The following is a 26,255-nucleotide window of genomic DNA, read 5'->3' as shown; positions in this document are numbered from 1 at the left end:
AAAAAAACAAAAAACAAGAGGCACACCTGGGTGGCTTAGTCGGTTAAGCATCTGCTTTTGGCTCAGGTCATGATCCTGGAGTCCCGGGATCAAGCCCCACGTCGAGCTCCCTGCTCAGCGGGGAGTCTGCTTGTCCCTCTCCCTCTGCTGCTTCCCCTGCTTGTGCTCTTTCTCTTTCTCAAATAAATAAAATCTTAAAAAAAAAGAAATAAAAATAAAAAACAGCTTTATTGAGGTATAATTGACATACAATATACTGTACATATTAAAAGTGTACAATTTGATGAGTTTCGACACCCAGGAAACCATCATCACAAGCAAGATAGAGACCATATCCATTACCCCCAAGTGTTTCAGTGTGCTTTGCAATTCCTCACTCCTACCCCTCCATGCCAAATAACTAGTGATTTGTTTTCTGTCACTATAGATTAGTTTACATTTTCTAGAGTTTTGTAGGTGTGGAATCATACAGTATGTACTCTTTTTTGAGGGGCAGGCTAGTCTGGTTTCTTTCACTGGGCAAAATTATTGATGTGTGTGTTGTGTTTATCAGTAGTTCATTTCTTTTTATTACTGAGTGGTATTCCATTATGCAGATGTACCACAATTTTTTAGCTGTTCCTCTGTTGATGGACATTGAGGTTGTTTCCAGTTTGGGGCTATCACAAATAAAAGCTCTGTGGCAATCATGTATAAGTCTTTGTATAGATATATATTTTCTTTTCTCATGGGCAAATATCTAGAAGTGGAATGGCTAGATCATCTGGTAGGTATAGATCCTTTTTTATTTATTTATTTTTCTTTAAGATTTTATTTATTTATTTGACAGAGAGAGAGAGATCACAAGTAGGCAGAGTGGCAGGCAGAGGGAGAGGGAGAAGCAGGCTCTCCACTGAGCAGGGAGCCTGATGCCGGAATCGATCCCAGGACCCCGGGATCATGACCTGAGCCAAAGGCAGATGCTTAACCAACTGAGCCACCCAGGCACCCCAGTATATATCCTTTTTAAAAAAATAAAATAGGAAAAGAAATATTTTGAAAAGGAGATGAGGTGGGGTACTGCAACCCAGGTACATTCTTGGGCTGATGATTTTTAGAAAGGAATTTATATGGAAGTTGAGGATATGGGAATTGATACCTTTTAAAAATCATCTAAGCCTGGTCATCCCTGGAAAGTCTTCCTGCACTCCCAAGGATAGAGTACCCCACACAGAAGACAACTAGCTGACTTAGAGAAGTCCTCAAGCCCTCTTTCAGTTCTGGCCTCTGCCCCAAATCTGTGCTCCAGGCATTCTGTCTGGTAAACTCTAGCTGCTGCCATTTATACAACAGGCCATGTAGATGCCTGAAAGGCAAAGGGATCAGACTGGGGCCCACCTGGGAGAAATCCCTTGCAGTGGTGGGGTGGAGATGAATTGAGGGGTAAGACAAGAGGGGCCATAAGAGCCTGATTGGGCACCAGGGATCCCAGACTCCAACTTGTGCTCTGGTCTATGGGAGGGTCTGTCCTCCTTGTTGGCATCCCCACCTCCAGTTGCACTGTATTCCTTCCCTCTTTACGGGGCAACTATCATAGGATAAGTTTATAATCCAAACTGTTTCTCACTCACATCCCTGCATCCCCAAGGAACCACTGATCTGTTTTCTGTCGCTATTCTATATATATAAATAACAAAATATTGTGTTTTTATGTGCTTTTAAATTCATATAAATGGTATTAGTACATATTCTGAGACTTCCCTTTTTTCAATGGACATTATGTCTTGAGGTCTCTTCATGGCCATAGAGAACTAATATACTTCTTTTTTTAAAATTCTTTTTTTATTGTGGTAAAATATACCTAACAAAATTTTAACCTTTTTTAAGTGTACAATTCAGGGACATTAAGCATATTCATAATTTTATGCCACCATTTCCCCTACCCTATTCCAGGATCTTTTTATCATCTGAAACAAACTCTCTACCTATTAAATAGTAACTCCCCTAATTGAATTTAAATTAAAAAAACTCCCCATTTTCCCTCCTCCAGCTCCTCTTCCTCACATGCCTCTCTTATATTTTCTGTCTCTATGAATTTGCCTTTCTGTCCCTATGAATTTTTCTGTGAAATGGATTTCTGGCTTCTTGCTCTCTAGGTCACCTTTGGTTTTTTGGTTTTTTTTTTAAGATTTTATTTATTTGCGAGAGAGAATGAGAAACAGAGAGCATGAAAGGGAGGAGGGTCAGAGGGAGAAGCAGACTCCCCGCTGAGCAGGGAGCCCGATGTGGGACTCGATCCCAGGACTCCAGGATCATGACCTGAGCCGAAGGCAGTCGCTTAACCAACTGAGCCACCCAGGCACCCGGTCACCTTTGTTTTTGAAAGATAATTTTGCTGGGCAAATAATTCTAGGTTGGCTTTTTTTTTTTCTTTTTTTTGCATTCTATACACTGTCTTCTAACTTGCATTGTCTCTGATGCAAATCTGTAGGCAGTGACTTTAGTTCTTCTCTATGTAATGTGTCTCTTTGGCTGCTTTTAAGATTTTTCTCTTTATTGTTAGAAAAATTTTGGCCATTATCTCTTCAAAATTTTTTTTTTTGTCACCAGACCCCTCCTTTAGGGACTCAATTACATGTATATTAGGCTTCTTGAGGAGTCCTAAAGCTCACTAATGCTCTGTTCATTTTTTTCCCAATCTTTTCTCTGCATTTCATTTTGGATGGTTTTATTGCTGTCTATTTAAGTTCACCAGTCTTTTCTTCTGCCATTAATCCCATCTAGTATAGTTCAATTTGGGCCTTTTAAAGTATCTTCTATCTTTACTTGACATGCCCAATACCTACAGCTTCTTGAGCATATTGGATATAATTATAATAACTTTTAATATCCATTTCTACAAATTCTTTCATCTTTCAGTTCAGGGTCAGTTTCAATTGACTGATGTTTCTCCTGGTGTGGGTCATATTTTCCTGCCTCTTCACATGCTGGGTATATTTTATTGGATCCTGGACATTGTGACTTTGGCGTTATTGGGTGTTGGATATATTTGTATTTTTCTAAATATTTCTGAGTTTTGTTCAGGGATTCATTTAAGTTATTTAGAAACAGTTGATCCTTTGTTGCTTATTTCCAGTATCTTGAATCATTTTTTTCACTTGTTTTATATAGTTTTTTTTTGTGTTTTAGGTGGAGGGTTAAATCGAGTTCCTATTACCTCATCATCTCCAGAAGTGGAAGTTGAGGATGGGCAACTTGATAGAATAGCATATGCTTCTGTAACCGCTGATTTCCACCTCCTAGAAAAAAGGAAGCGAGAAGCCAAAATCCACTACTGTTGTGACTGGGCCTAATATTGAAAGGATGGCCACTTAAACACTATAGCGTTCTTGGACAATTTTTGCAAATCTATATTTTAAGCAATGCAACCCTTCAGAGTGGGGAGTGTGGGAACTTTCACAAGTGGTATGTAGTGTTCTGAACCCAGTATCCAGAGGTGGGTCTGGTGGGAACAGGCTAAGTCTGTAAATCTGTGGCAGACTCAGACATCAGGGAGAGGAGTGTGGTGATGCTATCTCAGACAAATGTTAAAGGTTGCCAACTTTGGTTGTATGCTGTGTTGATTCTTTCAAGTGTGGGGTACTGAATTGAGTCATATGCTAAAATACCTAATATAACTAGTGTCATATATGTGTTTTAAGTTCCACATCTTGTCAGGTTATCTCATAAATAACTGAATCTTGCATATTTATCAAATACTTGAGGTCCAGTGCCCTAATTTGGTTCTTTCTTTTTTTTTTTTTTTTTTGAAGATTTTATTTATTTATTTGAGAGAGAGAGAGCACATGAGAGGGGGGAGGGTCAGAGGGAGAAGCAGACTCCCTGCTGAGCAGGGAGCCCGATGCGGGACTCGATCCTGGGTCTCCAGGATCATGACCTGAGCCGAAGGCAGTCGCTTAACCAACTGAGCCACCCAGGCGCCCGGTTCTTTCTTTTTATAGGTGAAAGAAAATATAGATGCACTGGAAAAAAGACATGATCTGCTGGTTATAATACACAGATTTTATTATCTTGAAATTCATTGACCTGAGCATATCTCACTCTGGCTATATGCCTTTCAGGATGTGAATTTGGACTTTAGTAATAGAGTGGGCCTTGAGAAATAGCTTTTCCTCCTATCTTTGTTTCATGATGACTCTTCATGGAATGTTTTACTTCTGAGTTACATGTCCTGCTTTATCAGGCATTAAACAGTTGGCCCAGAAAGGTAATACTTGAACCACAGACATACAGTCCAATAAAAACAAGATAGATTTGAGTATAGGTAATGTCAGTAATTAACTCCCATTTTCACACTTCTTTGTGATTATTCAAAAGTATCAATCTCTAGGTAAATACTGAATACAGGTACTTTCTTCACCTGGTCTAGGTTTCAACCAACAGCAAACAGGTACTGGTCTGGCAAAAATACAATGTCTAGCAGAAGGGAAAGATTGATTTTTTAAAATATAGTTATAATGATACTTTTAACAATAGTTAATTCCATTCATGGCATTTAGTCAAAGCACAATAATAGAAGCCACATGTTTAATGGACCAAGCATACTATGAGTCATTTTAAGTATACGATCTTTAGTTTTCCTATCATCCTCACAATATAGATAATAGGCATGCAGAGAGCGATAAATAGATATGTATACACACACACACATGCATATATATACATATGAATGACATATTACACACATTGATATGTGAAAATTTCATTATTTTTTATGTTGCTTTTTTATTTTTGGCTTATAAGTAAATCAACTTCTGTAGAAACAAAAGTTTTTTTAACCTATGTAAAAAACGGTATGTAATTATATTGACTTTCACTTTCATAAATGTGGCAAAATGGGAGAAATTTGGGTAACTGAGAAAGTGAGTCTCTGAATGAATTACTTTATTTCTTTGAGGCAAACTAAAACTTTGCTTTTGGACTAGAATGTTACTTTGCTATCAGACTCACTTTTATAAAAATGCTGCAGTAAACATTTTTTCTAAAACATCTTCATTGAGATATAATTTATTATTTAAAGGGGTTTTTAGTATATTCACAGAGTTGCACAACCATCACCACAATCAATTTTAAAACATTTCATCACTCAAAAAATAAATCCCGTGCTCATTAGCATTCACTACCTATTTCCCCCTAAGCTCTTTACCCCCCACAGCCCTTAGACCTAGGTAACCACTAATCTACTTCGTGTTTTCTATAGATTTGCCTAATATAGATATGTCATATCGGTATTTGTTCAATTGATGGACGTTTGGGTTATTTCCATTTTTTGCTGGTTATGAGTAATATCGCTATGAACATTTAGTTACAACTTTTTGTGTGGCCATATGTTTTCATTTCTCTTGGGTATATGCCTAGGCGTAGAATTGCTGGGTCATATGGTAAGTATGTTTAATCTTTTGAGGAACTACTGAACTGTTTGCCAAAGTGGCTGCACCATTTTACATTCCCACCAGCAGTATATGAGGGTTGGTTCCAGTTTCTTTACATCCTCACCAATACTTGTTATTATCAGTGTATTGAGTGTTGATCCAAAAATGGTGTATCTGTGTAACCTGATTGAATCATTTTGACTCACTATTTTTCATCTAGCATTTTAAAGATATCAATAACACTAAGTTATAAAGTGGGTATATGAGAGAACCGGTCTTTCTTTTATGTAGATTATACTCAGAAAGTATATCAGAAGAAAAGATTTCATCCATAGTAACAACAAAAATTTTTTTTTAAATCTAGAAATAAACTTTAAAGAAATGTGAAGAGGGATGTCTGGGTGGCTCAGTCAGTTAAGCATCCGCTTTCTGCTTGGGTCATGATCCCAGGGTGCTGGGATCAAGTCCTGCATCGGGCTTCTTGCTCAGAGAGGAGCCTGCTTCTCCCTCTGCCTGCTGTTCCCTCTGCTTGTGCTCTTTCTCTCTCTGACAAATAAATAAATGAATAAAATCTTTAAAAAATTAAAAATAAATGTGAAGAAACCATGTAAAGACACTGAAACAAAAACAACTGGATGCCATAAGCAAAACTTAAAATGAATGGGGTTAGGAAGAAGCATCGTGTAAAATGAGAGCTCCCTACAGATCAATCTATAAAGCGCATGATCCTTCCAAAAAATTCTAATGGGAATTTTAAAAAACTGACAATTTCATTTGGAAAAGTAAACAGGAAAATTCTGAAAAAGGAAATGTAAAAAGGGAAGAATTTTCCTAATTTTGTGTGTTAGAAAACACCATAATCACAGATATAAGAGCAGTAACAACTGACAGAAAATATTTGTAACATTTACAAAGGATTGCTATCTCTAATATAAAATAATTAGGTCAAAAAAATAGATGAAAAACCTACTTAAACAAGTGTAGATAGCTAATTCATAAATGACCAAAAAAAGCTCAAAAATTACTAATAATTTAAAAAATCAAAGATTTAAAAATAAGACATTTTCACCTATCAGATTAGAAGAGATTTAAAATTTAGTAATTACTTATAGGGAGTTAGGAAAGATATGCTGTTGATTGTGTATATGATAACCTTTTGGAGTTCCTGTCATTCTAAATTTTGGAATAATTGTCAAAATTTTAAATGGGGGCACTTTATTTTATTTTTTTAAAGGTTTATTTTAGAGAGAGAAAGAGCACGAGCAGGGAGAGGGACAGAGAGGGAGGGAGAAGGATAGGGAGATAATCCCAAGCAGACTCTATGCTGAGAATGGAGCCTGTCGCATGGCTCGATCTCGCAACCCCGAGATCATGACTTGAGCCGAAATCAAGAGTTAGAAACTTAACCAACTAAGCTGCCCAGGCACCCCAAATGGGCACACTTTAAAGCAATCAATCCTACTTTTAGGAAATCATCATGAGAAGTTATTCAGACACACAAATACTTCAAGAATATTTGCTATATTATTCACTAATAGAAAAGATTGAAGTACTGATACATTGTACAACGTGGATGAACCTTGAAAACATGTTCAGGGAAAAAAGACAGACATGAAAGACCACATTCTGTATGATTCCATTTATATGAAATGTCCAGAAAAGGCAAATCTAGGTACTGAAAATAGATTAGTGGTTGCCTAGGTCTGGCAGTAGGAGGAGAGTTTGGGGGGAAATGGAGAGTGACCACTATGGGCAAGGGGCTTTTTTGAGGAGGAGATAATGAAAATGTTCTAAAATTAATTATATTGATAGTTGACAGCTCTGTGAACATACTTACAACCATTGTACACTTCAAATGGGTAAGTTGAATGCTATGTGAATTATATCTCAATAAAGATATTATTAAAAATTAGGTTATCCTTAAGCTTTTCATGAAATGTGAAATATTACCTCCTGAGGTAAGGCTGTTCCGAATAGGTGGCATTTGTCCTGGGTCTTGTAAAGATTCACAGAATTTCACGATTCAACTTAAAAGATGGTAGTAAGTTGTTGGTTCCATAACAACTCACCTCAAAGTGTAGTAGCTTTAAAAAAACCCCACCACTTTATTTATTTATTTTTTTTAAAGATTTTATTTATTTATATGAAGAGAGAGAATGAGAGAGAGCACATGAGAGGGGGGAGGGTCAGAGGGAGAAGCAGACTCCCTGCCGAGCAGGGAGCCCGATGCGGGACTCGATGCGGGACTCGATCCGGGGACTCCAGTATCATGACCTGAGCCGAAGGCAGTCGCTTAACCAACTGAGCCACCCAGGCGCCCCCCACCACTTTATTTTATAATCTCTCACACTTCTTTTTTTTTTTTTTATTAATTAATTTTTTTTTTAAGATTTTATTTATTTATTTGACAGAGAGAGATACAGCGAGAGAGGGAACACAAGCAGGGGGAGTGGGAGAGGGAGAAGCGGACTTCCCGCTGAGCAGGGAGCCTGATGTGGGACTCGATCCCAGGACCCTGGGATCATGACCTGAGCCGAAGGCAGTCGCTTAACCGACTGAGCCACCCAGGCGCCCAATCTCTCACTTCTGTGAGTTGACTGGCTCTGCTGGTCTCACAAGAGGTCTCTCATGCAGTGGCAACCAGAGGACAGCTGGGTCTGTAGTCATGCAGGCTCACCAGGGATGCTGGCCTGGTTCGTTCTCTCTCCCTCTCTGTGTAGTCTCATCACAAGGAGGAGGTATCTCATTGATTTTCATTTTCTTAATGATTAGTGATGTTGAACATCTTTGTGTGTGCTCATTGGCCATTTGTATATCTTCTTTGGACTAATGTTCATTTTTTTTCTTGCCTGTGCTTTTGGTGTCAAATCCAAGAAATCATTGCCAAATCCAATGTCATGAAGCTTTCTCCCTATGTTTTCTTCCCAGGATTTTATAGTTTTAGCTCTTAAATTTAAGTCTTTCATCCATTTTGAGTTAATTTTTGTGTATGGTATAAGATAAAAGTTCAACTTTATTCTTTTGCATATGGTTATGTTTGGATATTTTATAGTGAATTTTTGTTAGTCTTTATAGGTTTATAATGGTATTGTGATTATAGGAAGGAATTTTATTTTATTTTTTTATTTTTCTAAAGATTTTATTTATTTATTTATTTGACAGAGAGAAATAGCTAGAGAGGGAACACAAGCAGGGGGAGTGGCAGAGGGAGAAGCAGGCTTCCCGTGGGGCAGGGAGCCCGTGGAGCAGGGAGCCCAATGCGGGGCTTGATCCCAGGACCCTGGGCAGACGCTTAATGATTGAGCCACCCAGGCGCCCCTATAGTAAGGAATTTTAATCTAGAGTTACAGGGTTTTGTTCAGAATGATAAGGTAGAAGGGAATAAGTGAGTGGATATGTAGGGGGAATCCAGATTTGGTAATATGTTTGAAAATTTCCCAAATGAGGGGCACTTGGGTGGCTCAGTTGGTTAAGTGCCTGACTCTTGATATCAGCTCAGATTTTGATCTCAGGGTCATGAGTTCAAGTCCTGCACTGGGCTCCAGGCTGGGAGTGGAGCCTGCTTTAAAAAAAAAAAAAAGAAAAAGAAAAAGAAAATTTCCAAAATGAAAAGTTAAAAAGGAGAGTTAGTAAACCAGGAGAATGGTGTTTAGAAACCTAGGTGCATGTTGGTGGAGGGATGGGGTAACTGGGTGACGGGCATTAAGGAGGGCATGTGATGTAATGAGCACTGGGTGTTATATGCAACTGATGAATTACTGAGCTCTACATCTGAAACTAATGATACACTATATGTTAACTAATTGAATTTAAATAAAATAAGTTTAAAAAAAGAAACCTAGATGCAGAGTTTCTATAAATAGTCAGTGGGCAACTTTGTTAGATGCTATAGAGAGGTCCATTAGAGTAAAGACAGAAAAGGTCCTGTTGATTTTAGTGGCTCTTTTCATGACCTTGGATATAACAGTTTTAGTAGAGTGTGTGGACTAAAACCGGTTAGCGGAATTTTGAGAGGATAGGAACATGGAGAAAGCAGGGTGGGGTCACTCTTGATATATATATATATATATATTTGTGTGTGTATATATGTGTGTGTATATATATATATATATATTTTAAAGATTTTATTTATTTATTTGAGAGAGAGAGCACATGAGAGGGGTTAGGGTCAGAGGGAGAAGCAGACTCCCTGCCGAGCAGGGAGCCCGATGCGGGACTCGATCCCAGGACTCCAGGATCATGACCTGAGCTGAAGGCAGTCGCTTAACCAACTGAGCCACCCAGGCGCCCAGGTCACTCTTGATATTAAGAAAAGTTATTTCTAATAAATCTAAAAGATTATAAACCTCTGACTAAACTCACGAAAGAAAAGTATGAGGTCAAAAACCGAAGGCCCTTCTTCCCCTTCTTCTCACCCACCCCCTCCAGTTTCAGTCTTCAGTTTGCTCTTGAGACATGTGGCTACTGAATGAATGGCATGGCAGCCTGAGTGTGAGGGAGATTATTGAGAGGGAGACTCAGACATGCCTTTGCCTGAGAAGAGCTAGTGGAAGGAAAGAAAAAATGAAAACGGAACTGAAGGGGACTAATGGGATAAGGCCCAGAGAAGATAAAAGGAAGAGATTCAATAAGGGTGTCTCCAAGTTGGAGAAAGGTATAGAAGCACTCATTTCTCTGAGACTGCAGGAAAGGAGATGGCTTCATTTTTCTCTCTTGAGTAATAGACATAGTTCTCTGCTGAGAGTGATTGAGGTTTGGATAAGGTTGGTGGCATCTTGTGTGTGGTCACATTTGGTGTAACCACAGGAATGTGCAAAAGCATTGCAGTGTGGAGGACCCAGCTCAGGCCCCAACTATGATCAAAATGACTTTTTCATTGAGGAATGCCATCATCTGGGGAGATGTGCCATCTCATTGTTTACCAGGGATGACTCAGTTCTTTGGCTGGTTGACTAGGGAGGTGTTTCTCCCTTGGCCTTTTTGTGGGTAAGTTTACTAAAACTATGCATTCACATTTAAAAGCAGCTCAAGCAGGACTGCTCTTCAGTCCAAATTTAGTAGCTGTGCTTCCTTTCTGTGAGCCTCTTGGGTGAGGAAAGGCTCTCAGGTGAAGGAAAAATTTGACAGAATGATTACATGGAGGCCTCTAACCAACCATATTATGGCAGTGAAACCACTTTCACTTCCTCCTTTGAAGAGGTAGGTAACAGAAAGCTTGTCCCTGGCCATTAGTCATATTGTAGTAACAGTCCAGATGTGGTCAGGGTAGATTCCGTTTGCTATATTTTGAATATACATGTTATTGAGAATTAAGTGGTTTTTATATGTATCAAATTTGGTATCGATGAGCCTCATGTAATATTTTGTAGTGATAGAAATGGAAGTTATGTTACCTACTTTAGAAAATAGAATTGTCTAAATAAATATCTAAAATTTGTCCTTGTCAGATACTTCTCTATGTGTATATATATATAGTTGTTTTTCTCAAGATTTTATATAATGGGAATTGTTATTGCTCAAGATTTTATGCAATGAAAATTGTTTATTAAACATTACATTTTAGAGGATTTAAAAAGTGAGCTTTGCTTTATTTTTTATATTTTTTAGGAGACCCGTGTACAGTATCATCTCAGTTGGAGTTAGAAGAAGCCTTTAGGCTTTATGAGCTAAACAAGGATTCTGAACTCTTGATTCATGGTAAAGGAGTAGTCATTTCTTACTCTTCTAGAGCTATAATTTTTTTTAAATAACCCTATATTCTTGACCATTTTAAAACATAATTCTGATGTCTTTTTCTTAATCTCTATCCCTCACTGCTATGTAATTGTTCGTATTTAGTAGCTTCTCAAATGCTAGAGAAAATAAAATCAATTGTCTTATAGTATTGGGAAATTTGTTATTTGGGTATGCCTTCATGGATATTAAACTGATCATCTCTCAAGTGTTTCACAGCAAAGTTTAGGAGAGAATTTAAAATTGAGTGCCTAGTAGAATTTTAAGTCATTCCCTTGCAGTTTGGTAATGTATGCAAATAATAATCTCCAAAGAGAAGGTATCTGAAATGTCCTTTCTTTTATTTGAGGGTTAACAGTGAAACTACTTACATAGTTATAGAGATTAGTGTGTTAAACATCTGCAGGCCCACAAGCTGGATAGTGGTATAGAAGAGACGAAACTCAGCCGTCATGTAATGGTGCATTGTAGACCTGGGTATAAAATCTAGGTATTCTGCTTCCAAGTCAATGTTCTTTTCATTCTACTATGCTACCCCTCAAATTTTTTATGTCATGTAAAACCCACTTATATATTGCATTTCATTGGCAATATTTCATGCAACATTTTTAGGGGACCAGACGTATAGAACTCTTTAAAACTTGAACAAATATAAATCTCCCATAAGTATAATGAGTCAGCCCCTTGTTATGATTCCCATGTACTTTTCTTTATAGTGTGTTTTTTAAAAATCAGTAGCTTAATATTTTTCTACCTTCAGAGTCTGACCTAGTGACTCCTAAGGGATCCATAATGTAACTTATTGAGGTCCTAGCAGAACTTCAGAAGTCATCCATTTTTGGAGTCATCTCTTTCTAGAATAAAACTACAGTAAATGTTTAAAGAAGTGAATTTATCAATAGTATTAACAGTTTGTTTTAAGTTTTTATTATTTTTATACCATATCACAGAACTGTTTTTAGAAGTTAGCTTATATTTCAACTTTTAAGAATATATTGGGACCTGAGCTTCTCATACATCGTGTTTTGTGTTTTTTTTAAGCCATGTCCTTTTGTACATCACAGACTACAAATAGTTGGCTAGTTCGTAAATACACTATGTCTTTATATTCTATCTCTTTATAAAAATGGTCTGAATTAGCCTGTTTATAAATTTATAGTTCCTAAGATAAAACTTACATTTTTTGGATTTGGGTACTCTTAGTGGTGTAAATTTTTTCCTAAATTCAGTATACATCTTTTAAGAACTGTAATGGTTTATGTTCATATTTGTATATATTTTTGTAATTCAGTTTTAATTTTTCATTGTAGCAAACTTGACAGTACAACAAAGATTTAGGGAAATAGTAGTTAATGATTTCTCTAAGGACAAAAAAAAAATCAATTGGTAACATAACAGGGACTAGCATGAATAATTTGAGCTTCTAGTGCGCTTGATTTTGGCTGTTCACTTTCATGAAAACTTCTTTCATATAGCCTTGATAAATGAATCCCTTGAAAAAATATTACTGACCACATGCTAAAAGAGGGTCAGGTTGAAATTTGGGTCAATTTTTTTGATATTAGAAATTAAAATTCTATGTAATTTTTATGTTTTAAATTTGCTATATTAATTTAATTTCTTTTCTTTCAGTCTTCCCTTGTGTACCAGAACGTCCTGGAATGCCCTGTCCAGGAGAAGACAGTGAGTGTGTATATACTTCATATTTTTGAGTGTAGAGTTACTTATGGCACAATGGCACAAGTGAAAGGAAATCAGAAATAGAACTTTTAGTCTGTTTGATTTCTTTTCCATTCTTTAGTCTAATTTAGACTATCTTAGCAACTGCCTAAATTCTCTGCTTTTGCCAGATGAAAATCAGGCAGTTCTTAGTTACAAGTTACTGACGTAAGTGTCTGTTGTGCATTTGAAAGGAAAATTAAGTGAATTTTAAATCATGTTCCTTTCTGGTTTTTAATTTTGGAAATTTTCAAACCTATGGAGAAGTTGAAACAACATTGAAAACAAAGACACAAAGATATCCTTTGCCTTCATTGACCAATTATTAACATTTTCTGTGTTTGCTTTATCTCTGCATCTGCATGTGTTCACACATAGGCATACATGTATATACATAAGAAACATGCTTGTTTTATTTTTATTTTTTTAGTGTACCATTTGAAAGTAACGTGATGCTTCCTCTCTAAATACTTGAGCATGTGTAGTTAGAAATTGTTAGGGATTTTCTTTTGAATGTCTAGGCTGATAGTTATCATTAGTGAGAAGAACTAAAAGAGTCAACTCTCTGGTCTGATGGAACTTAAATACGTAAACTTACTTACAATCATAAGTTACTGCTTTTGATATTCAGAATAACTTATTAGTTGTGGATATTACTCATTTTCATTTCTGGTTTCTGCACATGGCCATGACTTTAGAAAGAATAGTGGTGTTTTCCTTTGAGTTAAGTAAAGTAGTTCTAAACTTTTAGTTCTGTGACTCTTTTGTTGTTGTTTTTTAAGATTTTATTTATTTATTTGAGAGAGAGAAAAAGAGAGAGAGCACAAGCAGGGGGAGCGGTAGGCAGAGGGAGAAGCAGGCTCCCTGCTGAGCAGGAAGCCTAATGTGGGACCCAGTCCCAGGATCCTGGGATCATGACCTGAGTCGAAGGTAGACGCTTAACCGACTGAGCCACCCAGGCGCCCCAGTTCTGTGACTCTTCCTGAAACTTGGTGAAAAAGAAAAATTAAACAGCTATGAATATTTATATAGAGTTGAATGGGGGCCATGTACTATATAGGAAATGGGGAAATTTAAGGAAGTAGTGAAAAATTTAGGTCTGGATTCAGTTAAGAATATTTTGCCGGAGTTCCAATGATGGGTGGATCAAAGACTGGGCCACCCAGGCACCCCTAGGTTAAGATACGATTAACAGAAACTTTCTGCTTTGGTTACTCCTAACAGAGTAAATAAATAAATAAAAATAAAAGCATCTATATTTATTTATTTATTTATTTCAAGATTTTATTTATTCATTTGAGCGAGAGAGCACAAGCAGGGGGAGAGGCAGGGGGAGAGGGAGAAGCAGACACCCCACTGAGCAGAGAGTCCCAGCGTGGGGCTCGATTCCAGGACCCCCGGATCATGACCTGAGCTGAAGGCAGTCGCTTAACCATCTGAACCATCCAGGCGCCCCAAGCATCTGTATTTACAGTTCTGTATTATGCTGTCTTAAGATTTCTAATTCAGAGCATTTCAACTCGTTTTTTCTATCTTAATTTTAAATGGTAAACCCAGTGCTACATCTGCTTTAAAATATGAGTTTAGAAACCTAATGGACTCTTTCTACCAGTATATTAACTATCGCTGTGGAATATTAATGACTAATAGACAATATGTATAATAGTGATTGACTTACTTAACCAGAATTACACAGGTCAACTAGATTTGGTCTTATGGAACCTCTTAGTTTGTTTAGAAAAAGTATTAATATAAAAACCATTGGATTAAAGATTAATGGGGAGGGGCGCCTGGGTGGCTCAGTTCGTTAAGCCTCTGACTCTGATTTCAGCTCAGGTCATGATCTCAGGGTTAGGAGATCAGCCCCACCTTAGTTCAGGGCTGGGCATGGAGCCTGCTTAAGATTCTCTCTCTCCCTCTCCTTCTGCCCTCTCCCCCTCTAAAAAAAAAAGATTAATGGGGAAGATATTCTTGTGGTTGCAAAGTGTCCCTTTTAGAGCATCTATGAAAGTAAGTAAAATGTACCTTTACAATGAAGAGAAGAAACAATCACTGCCTTTAACAGGGTGGTTGAACTGGGAGTCAGCAATCTGACATTTGTTTATCTGTTGATGTGATACAAGCAATACATATCACCTATATATTATTTTTGCCAAAAATATTTGATACTGATTCTAATGAGGAAACAGACAAATCCGGAATGTAGGACATAATATAAGACAACTGCCTGGACTCTTTTAAAAAAAAAATCAACATCACAAAGAATAAACAACAGCAAATATGGCAGCATGACCATTTCAGCATACATTCATGAGACAAAAAAGGTATAGCAATCAAAGGCAATGCTTGAGTCTTGACTGGATCCTGGAGAGAAAAAGAAAGCTATGAAAGATACTTTGAGGGCAAACAGGGCTATTTGCATTTGAGCTGTCTATCAGATGATATTGAATTAATGTTGATTTTCTAAGACATGGTAATGGTATTAGGGTTAAGTAGAATTAGGGGAAACGCCCTTAATCTAAGGCAGTGAGTGGATACTTAGGTGTTTAAGGGTGAAGTGTTATATCTGCAACTTACTTTTAAATGATGCAGACGTAAAAAAGGCATGTGTATAGAGAGGAAAGCAAATGCAGCATAATGTTAGATATTGGTAAGTCTACGTGAAGGATGCAGCTGTTTATTATTCTGTTCTTTCAACTTTTCTGTGGGCTTAAGATTTTTCAAAATTAACGGTTGGGGGAAATTTTTTTTTTTTTTAATTTTATTTATTTTACTTTTGTAAGAGAGTGAGAGAGTGAGCATGAGCGGGGGCTGGGGGCAGAGGGGGCAGAGGGAGAAGCAGACTCCCCCACTATTCAGGGAGCCCAATTCGGGACTTGATCCCAGGACTCTGGGATCATGACCTGAGCTGAAGGCAGACACTTAATCGACTGAGCCACCCAGGCGCCCAAAAATTGGGAAAATTAAAAGATAGAGAAGACTGAATAGTAATTTTTAATACATTTTTACTCCATGGGCTTTGTTTTCATTTAGTCCCTTGGTGAATCTATTTTATTTTTTTCACTTTCAGGTTTTTATCAGAATATTTTTTTCTTGAAGTGAATATCATGAAAAAAATCACAGACTTAATTATAAAAAGACTTTTATTCACAGTTGCTCTTTTTTCTTTTTTTAACTTTTTATCTCTCTTTAGAATCCATCTACCGCAGAGGTGCACGCCGCTGGAGAAAGCTTTATTGTGCAAATGGCCACACTTTTCAAGCCAAGCGTTTCAACAGGGTAAACCTTAGTTTGTTAAATATTAATAATTTGAGATAACTGTTTTTTTCCTCAGTACTGTGAAAGAAAGGTAGTCTTGTTTTCCCTTTTAAAGGAGTCAGTAGGGTGACAACATTCCCAGTTTGCCTGGGGCAGTATCCCTGTTATCTTGAGGTAATTTTTAATAGCATCTCCTTTCACTCTTAAAAATACCCCTGACTGAATTATATAGTTACCTTAGCTAAAAGAAAGTTGGCTTTTTTACTATAATTCCAGACAACCAGAAAATAAGCAAAGTTTATTTTGCAAACCTTTTAGTGTAATTTTAACTTCCACTGTTTCAAAAATAATAATTGCAAACCATTTACCTAGCTTTTACTATGTACCAGGTACTTTTCCAAATGCTTGACATCTATTGACCCATTTAATCTTTACAACAACCTTGTGAGATAGGTACTATGTATTTCTGTTCTATAGATGGAAAAGCTGAGGTGTGGGGCGGTTAAATAACTTGCCCAGGATGACACAGCTAGTAAGTGGCAGAGCCAAGGTTTGAAAGAAGTCGATTGTTTTTAACTACTCTTGATACCTACAAATACATGGACCCCATTTCCATTGTAAAAGTAGTGCCATGTTCTGAATTCATTCACGTAAATAAAAGCTACGACCCGAGGTTCCCAAAATCCTTTTCCCAGTAGCCCTGATACTTAAAAAGCTTTGAAATGAGCAAGTCACTTCAGGAATTGCTCTGAGAGCAGGGCTTTGGTTTGACCTCTGACCAGTCTGGAAGGTTTATGTTTGCTTGGGAGTCTTTGCATAGCTTTTTCTGCCTATGTTTTTCAAGTTTAATTCACTTTTACTATTTTCAATACTCTGAGTTTATGTGAAGACTAAAAATTCTTGAACTTATAACAGAAAACAACATGGTTGCAGATTTCATTCTTGCAAATAAAACTCTTTTCTGTTTATTTTTCTGTGACCATCATAGCTTTGGAAAAGTTATGTATGATGAAGGGAATTGAGTTAGAGAAGAAAGCCACTTATTTTCACTTTTTTTGTTTGTTTGTTTGAGAGAGCAAGTGAGTAGATGGGGTGGGAGGGGCAGAGGGAGAGGAAGAGAGAGAATCCCAAGCAGGTTCCACACCCAGCATGGAGCCCTGACACAGGGCTAGATTCTCACCACCCTGAGATCATGCCCTGAGCCGAGATCAAGATTCAGACACTTAAACTGACCCCTTATTTTCATTATTTTATCAGCAAACTGTTGCAAATGATTATGACTTTTTATTTGTTAATAAAATACTGTTGAATTACTCTCTCCAGCGTGCCCACTGTGCCATCTGTACTGACCGAATATGGGGACTTGGACGTCAGGGATATAAGTGCATCAACTGCAAACTCCTGGTTCATAAGAAGTGCCACAAACTTGTCACCATCGAATGTGGGCGGCATTCTATGCCACCGGTAAGACACAACTGTCTTATTTTAATAGAACATTTTCAGTAACACTGCTAGGACAGAGGGCTAAAATACAGAGGTGGTAAGGAATCACAGTTCAACAGTGTTGTTACAGAATGTAACTTTACAGTCCAGTTGACATATTGTGAGTTTTGGAATTGTTATTATAAATTTGTTTATGGTATGTAGTTAACTTCTTGATTTAATCTGCTACAAAATCTGGTTAAATTAGGAAGAGGTAGGGAGAACTATTTAAGAGACTTTTTTCTCTTAAGATAAACTCATTAGTTTGTAGCTCTCATTGTTTTAGCATCTACACTAAACAGAGATCAGGTAAGAACAGTCAGAGGCTTCATGTTTGCTATTTAAAGTGTGCGATTACTGGGGAGTTTTTGAATTTAAAATTTTTATTTTCACTTTCTATTTTATTTTATTTCTTATTTTTTAAAGATTTTATTTATTTATTTGACAGAGACACAGTGAGAGAGGGAACACAAGCAGGGGGAAGTGTGAGAGGGAGAAGCAGGCTTCCTGCTGAGCAGGGAGCCCGATGTGGGGCTCGATGCGGGGCTCGAACCCAGCACCCTGGGATCATGACCCGAGCCGAAGGCCAGACGCTTAACAACTGAGCCACCCAGGCACCCCTCGCTTTCTATTTTAAATATGCAGTTACAACATGTTCGTAATAGAAAATATAGATAAATAAAGAAAAATTACATAAAAATCCCCCATGAGATCTACTGTCTAAAGGTAATTGTCTTTTGGTGTATATCCTTCCAGAACTTTTTCTTTGCAAATTTATATGCATAAATACTTGAAATTTTCCATATGGAAAATTTCTATATGGAAGATTTTCTATATGGAAAAATTTTAAATATTTTTGTAGATATAAAAGTATAATGAACTTCCGTATACCAGTCACCCGGCTTCAATAGGTACCAACCAGCTCATGACCAGTCCTATTTCAGCTATGCCCCCACCCATATAACCTGCTTTCATCCTGTATTATTTTGCAACAAATCTAAAAGATAAGGACTCTTTAAAAACTAAAAAGAAAATTCCTTGTTCAATGTTCAAAATTTAATTTGCCTCATAAATGTGAAAATTTTGTTTTTACAGTTTTCATTCTGAATCAGGATCTAAATGTAGTCCATATCTGCAGTTGACTGATATGTGTCCTAGATATTTTTTAACTTACTGATTCTTCCATCTCTCTCTCTCTCTTTCCCCCACTCCTTAAAATTTAAATATAGCAGAAATTATGTTGTCATTTGAAGTGTTACAGTATTTTTCTCTTTGCTTCTTTATGGTTATGTTTAAAATGTTCCCCTGTCCTCTTTAATTTCTGTGTATTACAGTTGGATCTAGAAGTTTTGTAGATTGTTTTTGAGACTGCTTCATAGAAGGTGGAGTGTTTATCAGAATGTGCATAATGTTTGAGTCTCATTCTTTTACATAGTTTTTAACAAAAGTGAGATATATATGCTGTTTTCTAACCCATTTTTTTCACTTAACTTTATATCTTGGTCACCTTTCCATATCTATCTATATCCTTATCAATTTTAGAATAATATTTTGTTATATATCTATGTCATAATTTACTTAACCTGTTCCCCATGATTGTACATTTGAGCTGTTTTCTACATTTTCCTGTAAAGAAAATCATAAATGAACTTTCTGGTAAATAAATCTTACTATTTCCTTAAGGATCCAGAAGTAAATTATTGGCTTAAAGGATATGCATTTTTAAAAAGATCTGAATGCAGGGGCCTGGGTGGCTCAGTTAGTTAAGCATCTGCCTCTTGATTTCAGCTCAGGTCATGATCTCAGGGTTGTGAGCTCCATGCTGTGTATGGAGCCTGCTTAGGATTCCCTCTTTCCCTTTCCCTCTGTCTCCTCCCTACCCCGCCTGAAGAAAAAAAAAAAAAGATCTGGATGCATCTTTCTAAATTGTCTTCTAGAATGAGTACACCATATTTATTCATAGTATCTTCTTTGGACATTGTGAATGTAGGTTATTATTGGTGGCTCTTTGGCATTAGAATTATTTAGCTAGTTCATATAAGCTCAGGAGGGGGTTTGTCGTTAGGGAGGTGAAAGTCTCATCTTAAGGAAAAAAACAAGGCCAAAAATTGTGAACATTATTTAGGTTACTGTTGATATTCTTGAGTATTCTTTTTTTTTTTTAAAAGATTTTATTTATTTATTTGACAGAGAGATAGCGAGAGAGGGGAACATAAGCAGGGGGAGTGGGAGAGGGAGAAGCAGGCTCCCCGCTGAGCAGGGAGCCCGATGCAGGGCTCCATCCCAGGACCTTGGGATCATGACCTGAGCCGAAGGCAGACGCTTAACCTACTGAGCCACCCAGGCACCCCAAGTTATATTCTTTCAAGTTTAAATTTTAATATGCTGTGTCTCGTTGAAATAATGTTTCTGAATTTATAGTGGTATTGGGATTTAGAAAGAAGCCACTAAGTTACTGTGTCTTTGGAAATGTTTGCAGGAACCAATGATGCCCATAGACCAGTCATCCATGCATTCAGACCATGCACAGACAGGTAAGAATGACACTGGCAGGAACCATTGTTCATCAACAGAGTATCATTTAAAGACTTCTTTAGGTGATTCTTTAACTTAAGTTTAAAACCAGTTTTGTTCTTCCCAAATTAAAAGTTAGTTAACCCTATTTTGCAGTGGTACTGTCAGTCACAATATTTAACATATACTTTTGGCATTTTAAGAAGACAATTGTGTAAACTACAACAAATGACTCTTTTCTCTAATTCAGATAAATTTCTTCTAAGACTTTTTTTAAATTGAGCAAACCAGTTTTTTTCAACAATGAAACATACTGATTTTGTGGGTCATGTTGAATGTTTGGGTGATCTGTTTTTATTAAAAGCTTTATTATCAGAAGTGAAATTATGTAAAAGACACAAAGATGCAGTATTGAAAATTCAAAATAGATCATGTGAGCTCAGATGTCAAATAGATACAGAACCTTAAATATATATCTGCGAAGTTTGGGGAGCAATTAACTGGGCAGAGCGTACTGATCTCAGATGAATCCAGAAAGGGAAGGTGAGGGAGTTTTTCTGGAAGGACAGAATATAGTTTCTTGTTCATGCAAGAAGCTGGTTATATGAAATGTGGGGGGTTTTTTTGCCTGAAGTAGCTTTAAGGAATAGATACCTAGAGTTCAATCTTTGTCAGTTCTTTACTTGACCTATGTGGTTTGGTAGTTAGGAACATTTTGAGTATGAAGGAAGTGAGGAGTAAAAACCAAAGGCACCTATCTCTATGCTTTAGTCATATTAAAATAACTGAATAAGGTTTATAGAGTCACCCTTATAGAAGGAATTGATTAATTTGTGAAGAGGAGAAACATTTTCAAAATACCAAAAATATTTGTTAAAATCAGTACTTGGCTGCTAATTGGTTCTTGCTCTCCCCTCTCATTAAAGATTAGGATTTAACTCACGAAGACATACAATTTATTACTAGTAGACAGATACTCAATTTTAAATAACGAAAACTTATTCTGAAAAACTTAAATCATGAGAACATTTTAAGTCAAACTCAGTTAATGGGTGCTATGTTTTTCTTTTTTTTTTTTTTTTCTTTTTTCCCCCCATGTTTGGGATTGTGTTTTCAGTAATTCCATATAATCCTTCAAGTCATGAGAGTTTGGACCAAGTTGGTGAAGAAAAGGAGGTAAGATAATTAGTTTCATTTTATATTACATCATCAGCTTTTTAATAAGACTTGACAGTTAAAAAATATGACAATTAACTTGCTTAGATTTTAAATCAATGGTAAAATGCAGGAATGATGTTTAATGATGCTAAAGTTTTATTCTGATTTAATCTAATAATTATTAATTTCATTTAAATTAAATCTGGTGAGATAACTTCTCTTCTTTAACAAGAGAAAATAAAATTTAATAGCATACAGGGATAACTTATTTCATTTTAAGATAGCATAACCTAAAAAATATAATTAAGAATGAGGTTTAGAATACTTGGTAGTATTGTTAAGATATATTATAAATCCTTCCATCTTATGAGCTAATTGTTTATTTAAAGTATAAATGATAAGCATCTTAACTGCTATTTTTTCTATTAAACATTTGATCAGCTTTTAAAGCAATAGGTTTTTTAATTAAAATGTCTAATTAAAATTTTTTTTTTTTTAAAAAAAGCTTGTAGTAAAAAAGATTTATCATGCCTCACACCTTCGACTCCCACTTTGACTTCTGAGAGGCAACTCTTTTTAATCATTTGTAGTTGTGCCTATAATGTTTATACCTCGTTTTTCAGTTTTCCAACTTTATATATTTTAGGCCATCAAGATTTAGTTCACAGTACCTCCCCCTTTTCCCTTCTCTTTCGTTTGATAGGTGCATTATGTTTTACTCATGGTTACCTTAAAAAAAAAAACCCAACGTTTTATTATGGAAGATTTCAAATGTAATTAGAAGTAAACAGAGTAGTATAACAAAGCCTCTTTATCCATTACCCAGATAAAACAAATTATCAGTATACAGCCAGTGTTGTTTTGTCTACCCACTTCCTTCACTCCTGTATTACCTTGAAGCACATCTGTTGATTCCGTATTTAACCTCATATCTTAGTTTTTTGTTCTATTTAAGTCAATACCTTGACTCTCCTTTAGCTATTCCTTCTCTTTCTTCCAGCTTTCCTCTTTTACATACATATTTATTTTTACATTGCCAAGGTTGTTAACGTTTATAATCTGTCCTGCAACCGTAACTACATCTTCCGTATTTTGTTCACAAGTTGAATGAATCATTCAAAAGAAGAAATTCCTAATAATAAGGAAAGAATTCTCTATTCTGCTAGCACCATGAATTGCTAATATTTCTTTTCAATCCTTGACACTCTTTTACAGCTTTTTGTTCTTTTTGGAGTTTCTCATTGCCTTTATTGTTAATTGTTTATTGGTTTGGTTGTTTACCAAAGACTCATTTGTTTGTATCATCAAGATTTGTAATATATTTTAAAATTGAAGAATGACATACAATGAAGTACACAAACCATGAGTATATAGCTAGATGAATTTTCAGAGTGGACACTGTGTAATGACCACCGTGATCAGGAAATAGGATCTACTAATATCCCATAAGCCCATCATGTGCCTTCTTCCAGTCACTAACACCCCCTTCTCACTATGGTCTTTACACCAGAGATTAATTTTGCTTTTCCCCCAAACTTTATATGAATGGATTCATATAGTATGTAGTTTGTGTGTGTGTCTGGTTTCTTTTGCTCAATATTGTGTTTGTGAGGTTCAGTCATGTGTCATGTAGTTGTATTTCATTTATTTTCACTATTGTTTCAATTTATGTATTTTACTATTGATCCCCCCCCATTGGGATTATTATGATATGCTGTTATGAACATTCTTGTAAGTGGAGTTTGGCACACATAAACTTTTCTGTTAGGTATATAATTAGTGGAATTCCTGAGTCATGAGTAACTGAACTTTAGTAGATAATACCAAACAGTTTTCCAAAGTGCTTGTATCAATTTATACTTTCACCAATAATGTGTGTTCGATTGGCTCCACAAATCTGTAGAGCATTTTGTATGGTCTATCTTTTTAATTTTAGTGAATCTGTTGAATGTGTAGTGGTAGTCATTATAGTTTTTTAATGTGCATTTCCTTGCTGCACAACTTTTCATATATTTATTGGCCATTGGGTATCATTTTTAGTTAGGTGTCTTTTTTTTAAATGAGTGGTCTTTGTTGTGTTGATTTAAAGGACTTCTTTGTATTTCTTGACATTATTAGCCTTTTATCAGTTATATTTGCAAATATATTCTCCCACTCTATGGCTAGTATTTTCACCTTGTTAATTGTATCTTTTGATGAATAGATGTACTTGATTTTTAATGTAGTGAAATACATTCATCTTTTCCTTTTTGGTAGTGCTTTTGGGCCTTAAGAAATCTGTTTTTCCCAAGGTTATTGAAGATATTGAAAAGGCTGTACCTTCCCCCATTACTCTGCAAAGCTATCTCTTCATCAATTATATGCTCATTGCATGATATAATTCTGGATTCTCTTTTATTTTTTGTTATTTTATTATTAGCGGATATCATGCTTCATGATTACTATAGCTTTATAATAAGTCTACCTAGTAAAATTCTTCTACTTTGCTGTTCTGGGGCTTATCTTGGCTACTCTTTCTGGCTTTTTGAATTTCCATGTAAATTTTAGAATCAGTTTGCTGGTTTCCACAAAATCAAGCAAATAAACCAAACCTATCAATACATTTCAGAAAAAGTGACATCTTTACAATATGAAATCTTCAAACCATGAGCATGATATATTCCTTCACTTATTTAGGTCTTCCTTAAATTCTGGCAATGTTTTATAGTGTTCAAAGTCCTTGAACTATAGGTATTGGATGTAAATGGTATTATTTTAAAATATAATTGTCTATTTAATACTGTTATATAGAAATAAGGTTTTTTTCCTAAATTGCCTTTTATCCCGACACCTTGCTACCTATTAATTCTGATAGCTTATCTATAGATAACTTTAGATTTTCTGCACGTATGATCATCTTATCAGTGAATAAGTGTCATTCCTTCCTTTTCAAATATTATAGACTTGTAGTTTTCTTGCCTTATTGAATCAGCAAGGACCTCTACAGATGACCAAAATGATGTTGAAAAGTAGTGATTAGATATCGTTGTCTTGTTATATATCTCAGAGGAAATCTAGTATTTCATCAATAAGTTTGATGTTTGCTACAGGTTTTTATTTTATAGATACCCCTTATCAAAATGAGGGAGTTTGTTTCTATTTCTAGTTTGCTAAGACTTGTGTCTTTATCATGACAAGATGTTGGATTTTATCAAAAACATTTAATGACATTTGTGGAGTTGATCATATGTAACTTTCATTAATTTTCAATTGTTGAGCCTATTTTTCATTTCTGGAATAAACTCCATGTGTGTCATGATATATAATTCTTTTATATACTGGTGGATCTGATTTGCCAATATTTAGGTTTTGTTTTTTATTTTCTTTTAAATATTAATGCGAGTCATTGACCTGTAATTTCCCTGTTTTAAATTGGATTGCCTAGTTTTGGTGTCATAAAATGATTTTGGAATTTTTTGTATTCCTAAAAAGAATTCCTATAAGATTGCATTCTTTCTTTTTCTTTTTTTTTTAAGATTTTATTTATTTATTTGACAGAGAGAGCATACGAGCAGGGGGAGTGGGAGAGGCAGAGGGAGAAGCAGGCTCCCCACGGAGCAGGGAGCCCAATGCGGAACCCCGATCCCAGGACCCTGGGATCATGACCTGATCCAAAGGCAGACGCTTAACCGACTGAACCACCCAGGCGCCCTGCATTATTTATATTTTTTAAAAAGTTCATCAGAGGGCGCTGGGTGGCTCAGTTGGTTAAGCAACTGCCTTCGGCTCAGGTCATGATTCTGGAGTCCCGGGATCGAGTCCCACATCGGACTCCCTGCTCAGCAGGGGGTCTGCTTCTCCCCCTGACCCTTCCCCTCTCATGCTCTCTGTCTCCCATTCTCTCTCTCAGATAAATAAATAAAATCTTTAAAAAAAAAAAAAAAAAAAAAAATAGGGGCACCTGGGTGGCTCAGTCGTTAAGCGTCTGCCTTCGGCTCAGGTCATGATCCCAGGGTCCTGGGATCGAGTCCCACATCGGGCTCCTTGCTCAGCGGGGAGCCTGCTTCTCCCTCTGCCGTTCCCTGCCACTCTGCCTACTTGTGATTCCTCTCTCTCTCTCTCTCTCTGTATCAAATAAATAAATTAAATCTTAAAAAAAAAAAAAATAAAAAGTTCATCAGAAAAGCACTCTGGGCTTGGAGTTTTCTTTTTGGGAAGGATTTTAATTCTGTAATTTATGTCTGAATAGATCTGGGACAATTTAGATATCTCTATTTTGTCTTGTGTTTATGTTATTCTTAGGAATTTGTTTAACCTAAATTTTTAGGTTTTTATTGACATAAAGTTGTCCATTTCTGAGAATATGAAATGACATCCTTTTTTATTCCTGATAAAATTTATTGTGCATTCCCTTTTTCTTCATCATTCTTGGCAGGGGGATATCCATTTATTAGTCTTTTCAGAGAACTAACTTTTGGTTCTTCTCTATTGAATGCTTATTTACTAATCTAGTGCATTGATTTCTCCTCTGATTATCTCCTTATGCTTTTTTGTCATTCACTGTAAAGTATATCTTAATCTCTATTACGATTTCTTCTTTGATCAGAGCGTAACTTTAAAGTATACTGATTTTTACATATTTGGAAAATTTTTTAACTTCTAACTTAATTCCTCTACAAATCAGAAAATGCATTGGGTGTGATTTCTGTCCTTTAAATTTTGTTGAAACTTGTTTGAACGCCAAGCACATAGGCATTGGTATATGTTCCATACGTATTTTCAAATACAGTATGTTTTATAGTTATTGGGTGTGGGGTTCTGTACAGGTCAGTTAGGTCAAGATTATTAACAATGTTATTCCATCTCTGTGACCTCACTGACTGCTTGCTCTTTCTCAACCACAAGGTTACATTATAGATTTGTCTGTTCCTTGTTTGTTTTGTTAGCTTTTGCTTTATATACTTGAGGCCATGTTATTAAATACATACAAATTTAGCATCA

The 26,255-nt window shown here is 36.1% G+C and overlaps 1 protein-coding gene across 2 annotated transcripts in view; it reads left to right on the top strand.

The window, feature by feature from the left end:
• Positions 1–26,255, top strand: part of PRKCI (protein kinase C iota) — a 68,449-nt gene that overhangs the window by 21,926 nt on the left and 20,268 nt on the right. Inside the window, exons 1-7 of one of the 2 annotated variants that reach the window (XM_078069341.1) lie at positions 3,998–4,246; positions 11,019–11,108; positions 12,777–12,827; positions 16,057–16,142; positions 17,445–17,585; positions 20,083–20,137; positions 21,235–21,293. In XM_078069341.1, coding sequence (XP_077925467.1) covers positions 12,806–12,827; positions 16,057–16,142; positions 17,445–17,585; positions 20,083–20,137; positions 21,235–21,293 — 363 coding nt within the window. In that variant the 5' untranslated portion in view covers positions 3,998–4,246; positions 11,019–11,108; positions 12,777–12,805. Of the gene's footprint in view, positions 1–3,997; positions 4,247–11,018; positions 11,109–12,776; positions 12,828–16,056; positions 16,143–17,444; positions 17,586–20,082; positions 20,138–21,234; positions 21,294–26,255 lie in introns of those variants that run through there. The other variant, XM_036118360.2, reaches the window with a different exon arrangement.

This window comes from Halichoerus grypus, chromosome 1 (assembly GCF_964656455.1).
Source record: "Halichoerus grypus chromosome 1, mHalGry1.hap1.1, whole genome shotgun sequence".
Lineage (NCBI taxonomy): Eukaryota > Metazoa > Chordata > Mammalia > Carnivora > Phocidae > Halichoerus > Halichoerus grypus.
The sequence above is the reverse complement of the archived record's forward strand: the minus strand, read 5'-3'. Positions and strand labels throughout refer to the sequence as shown.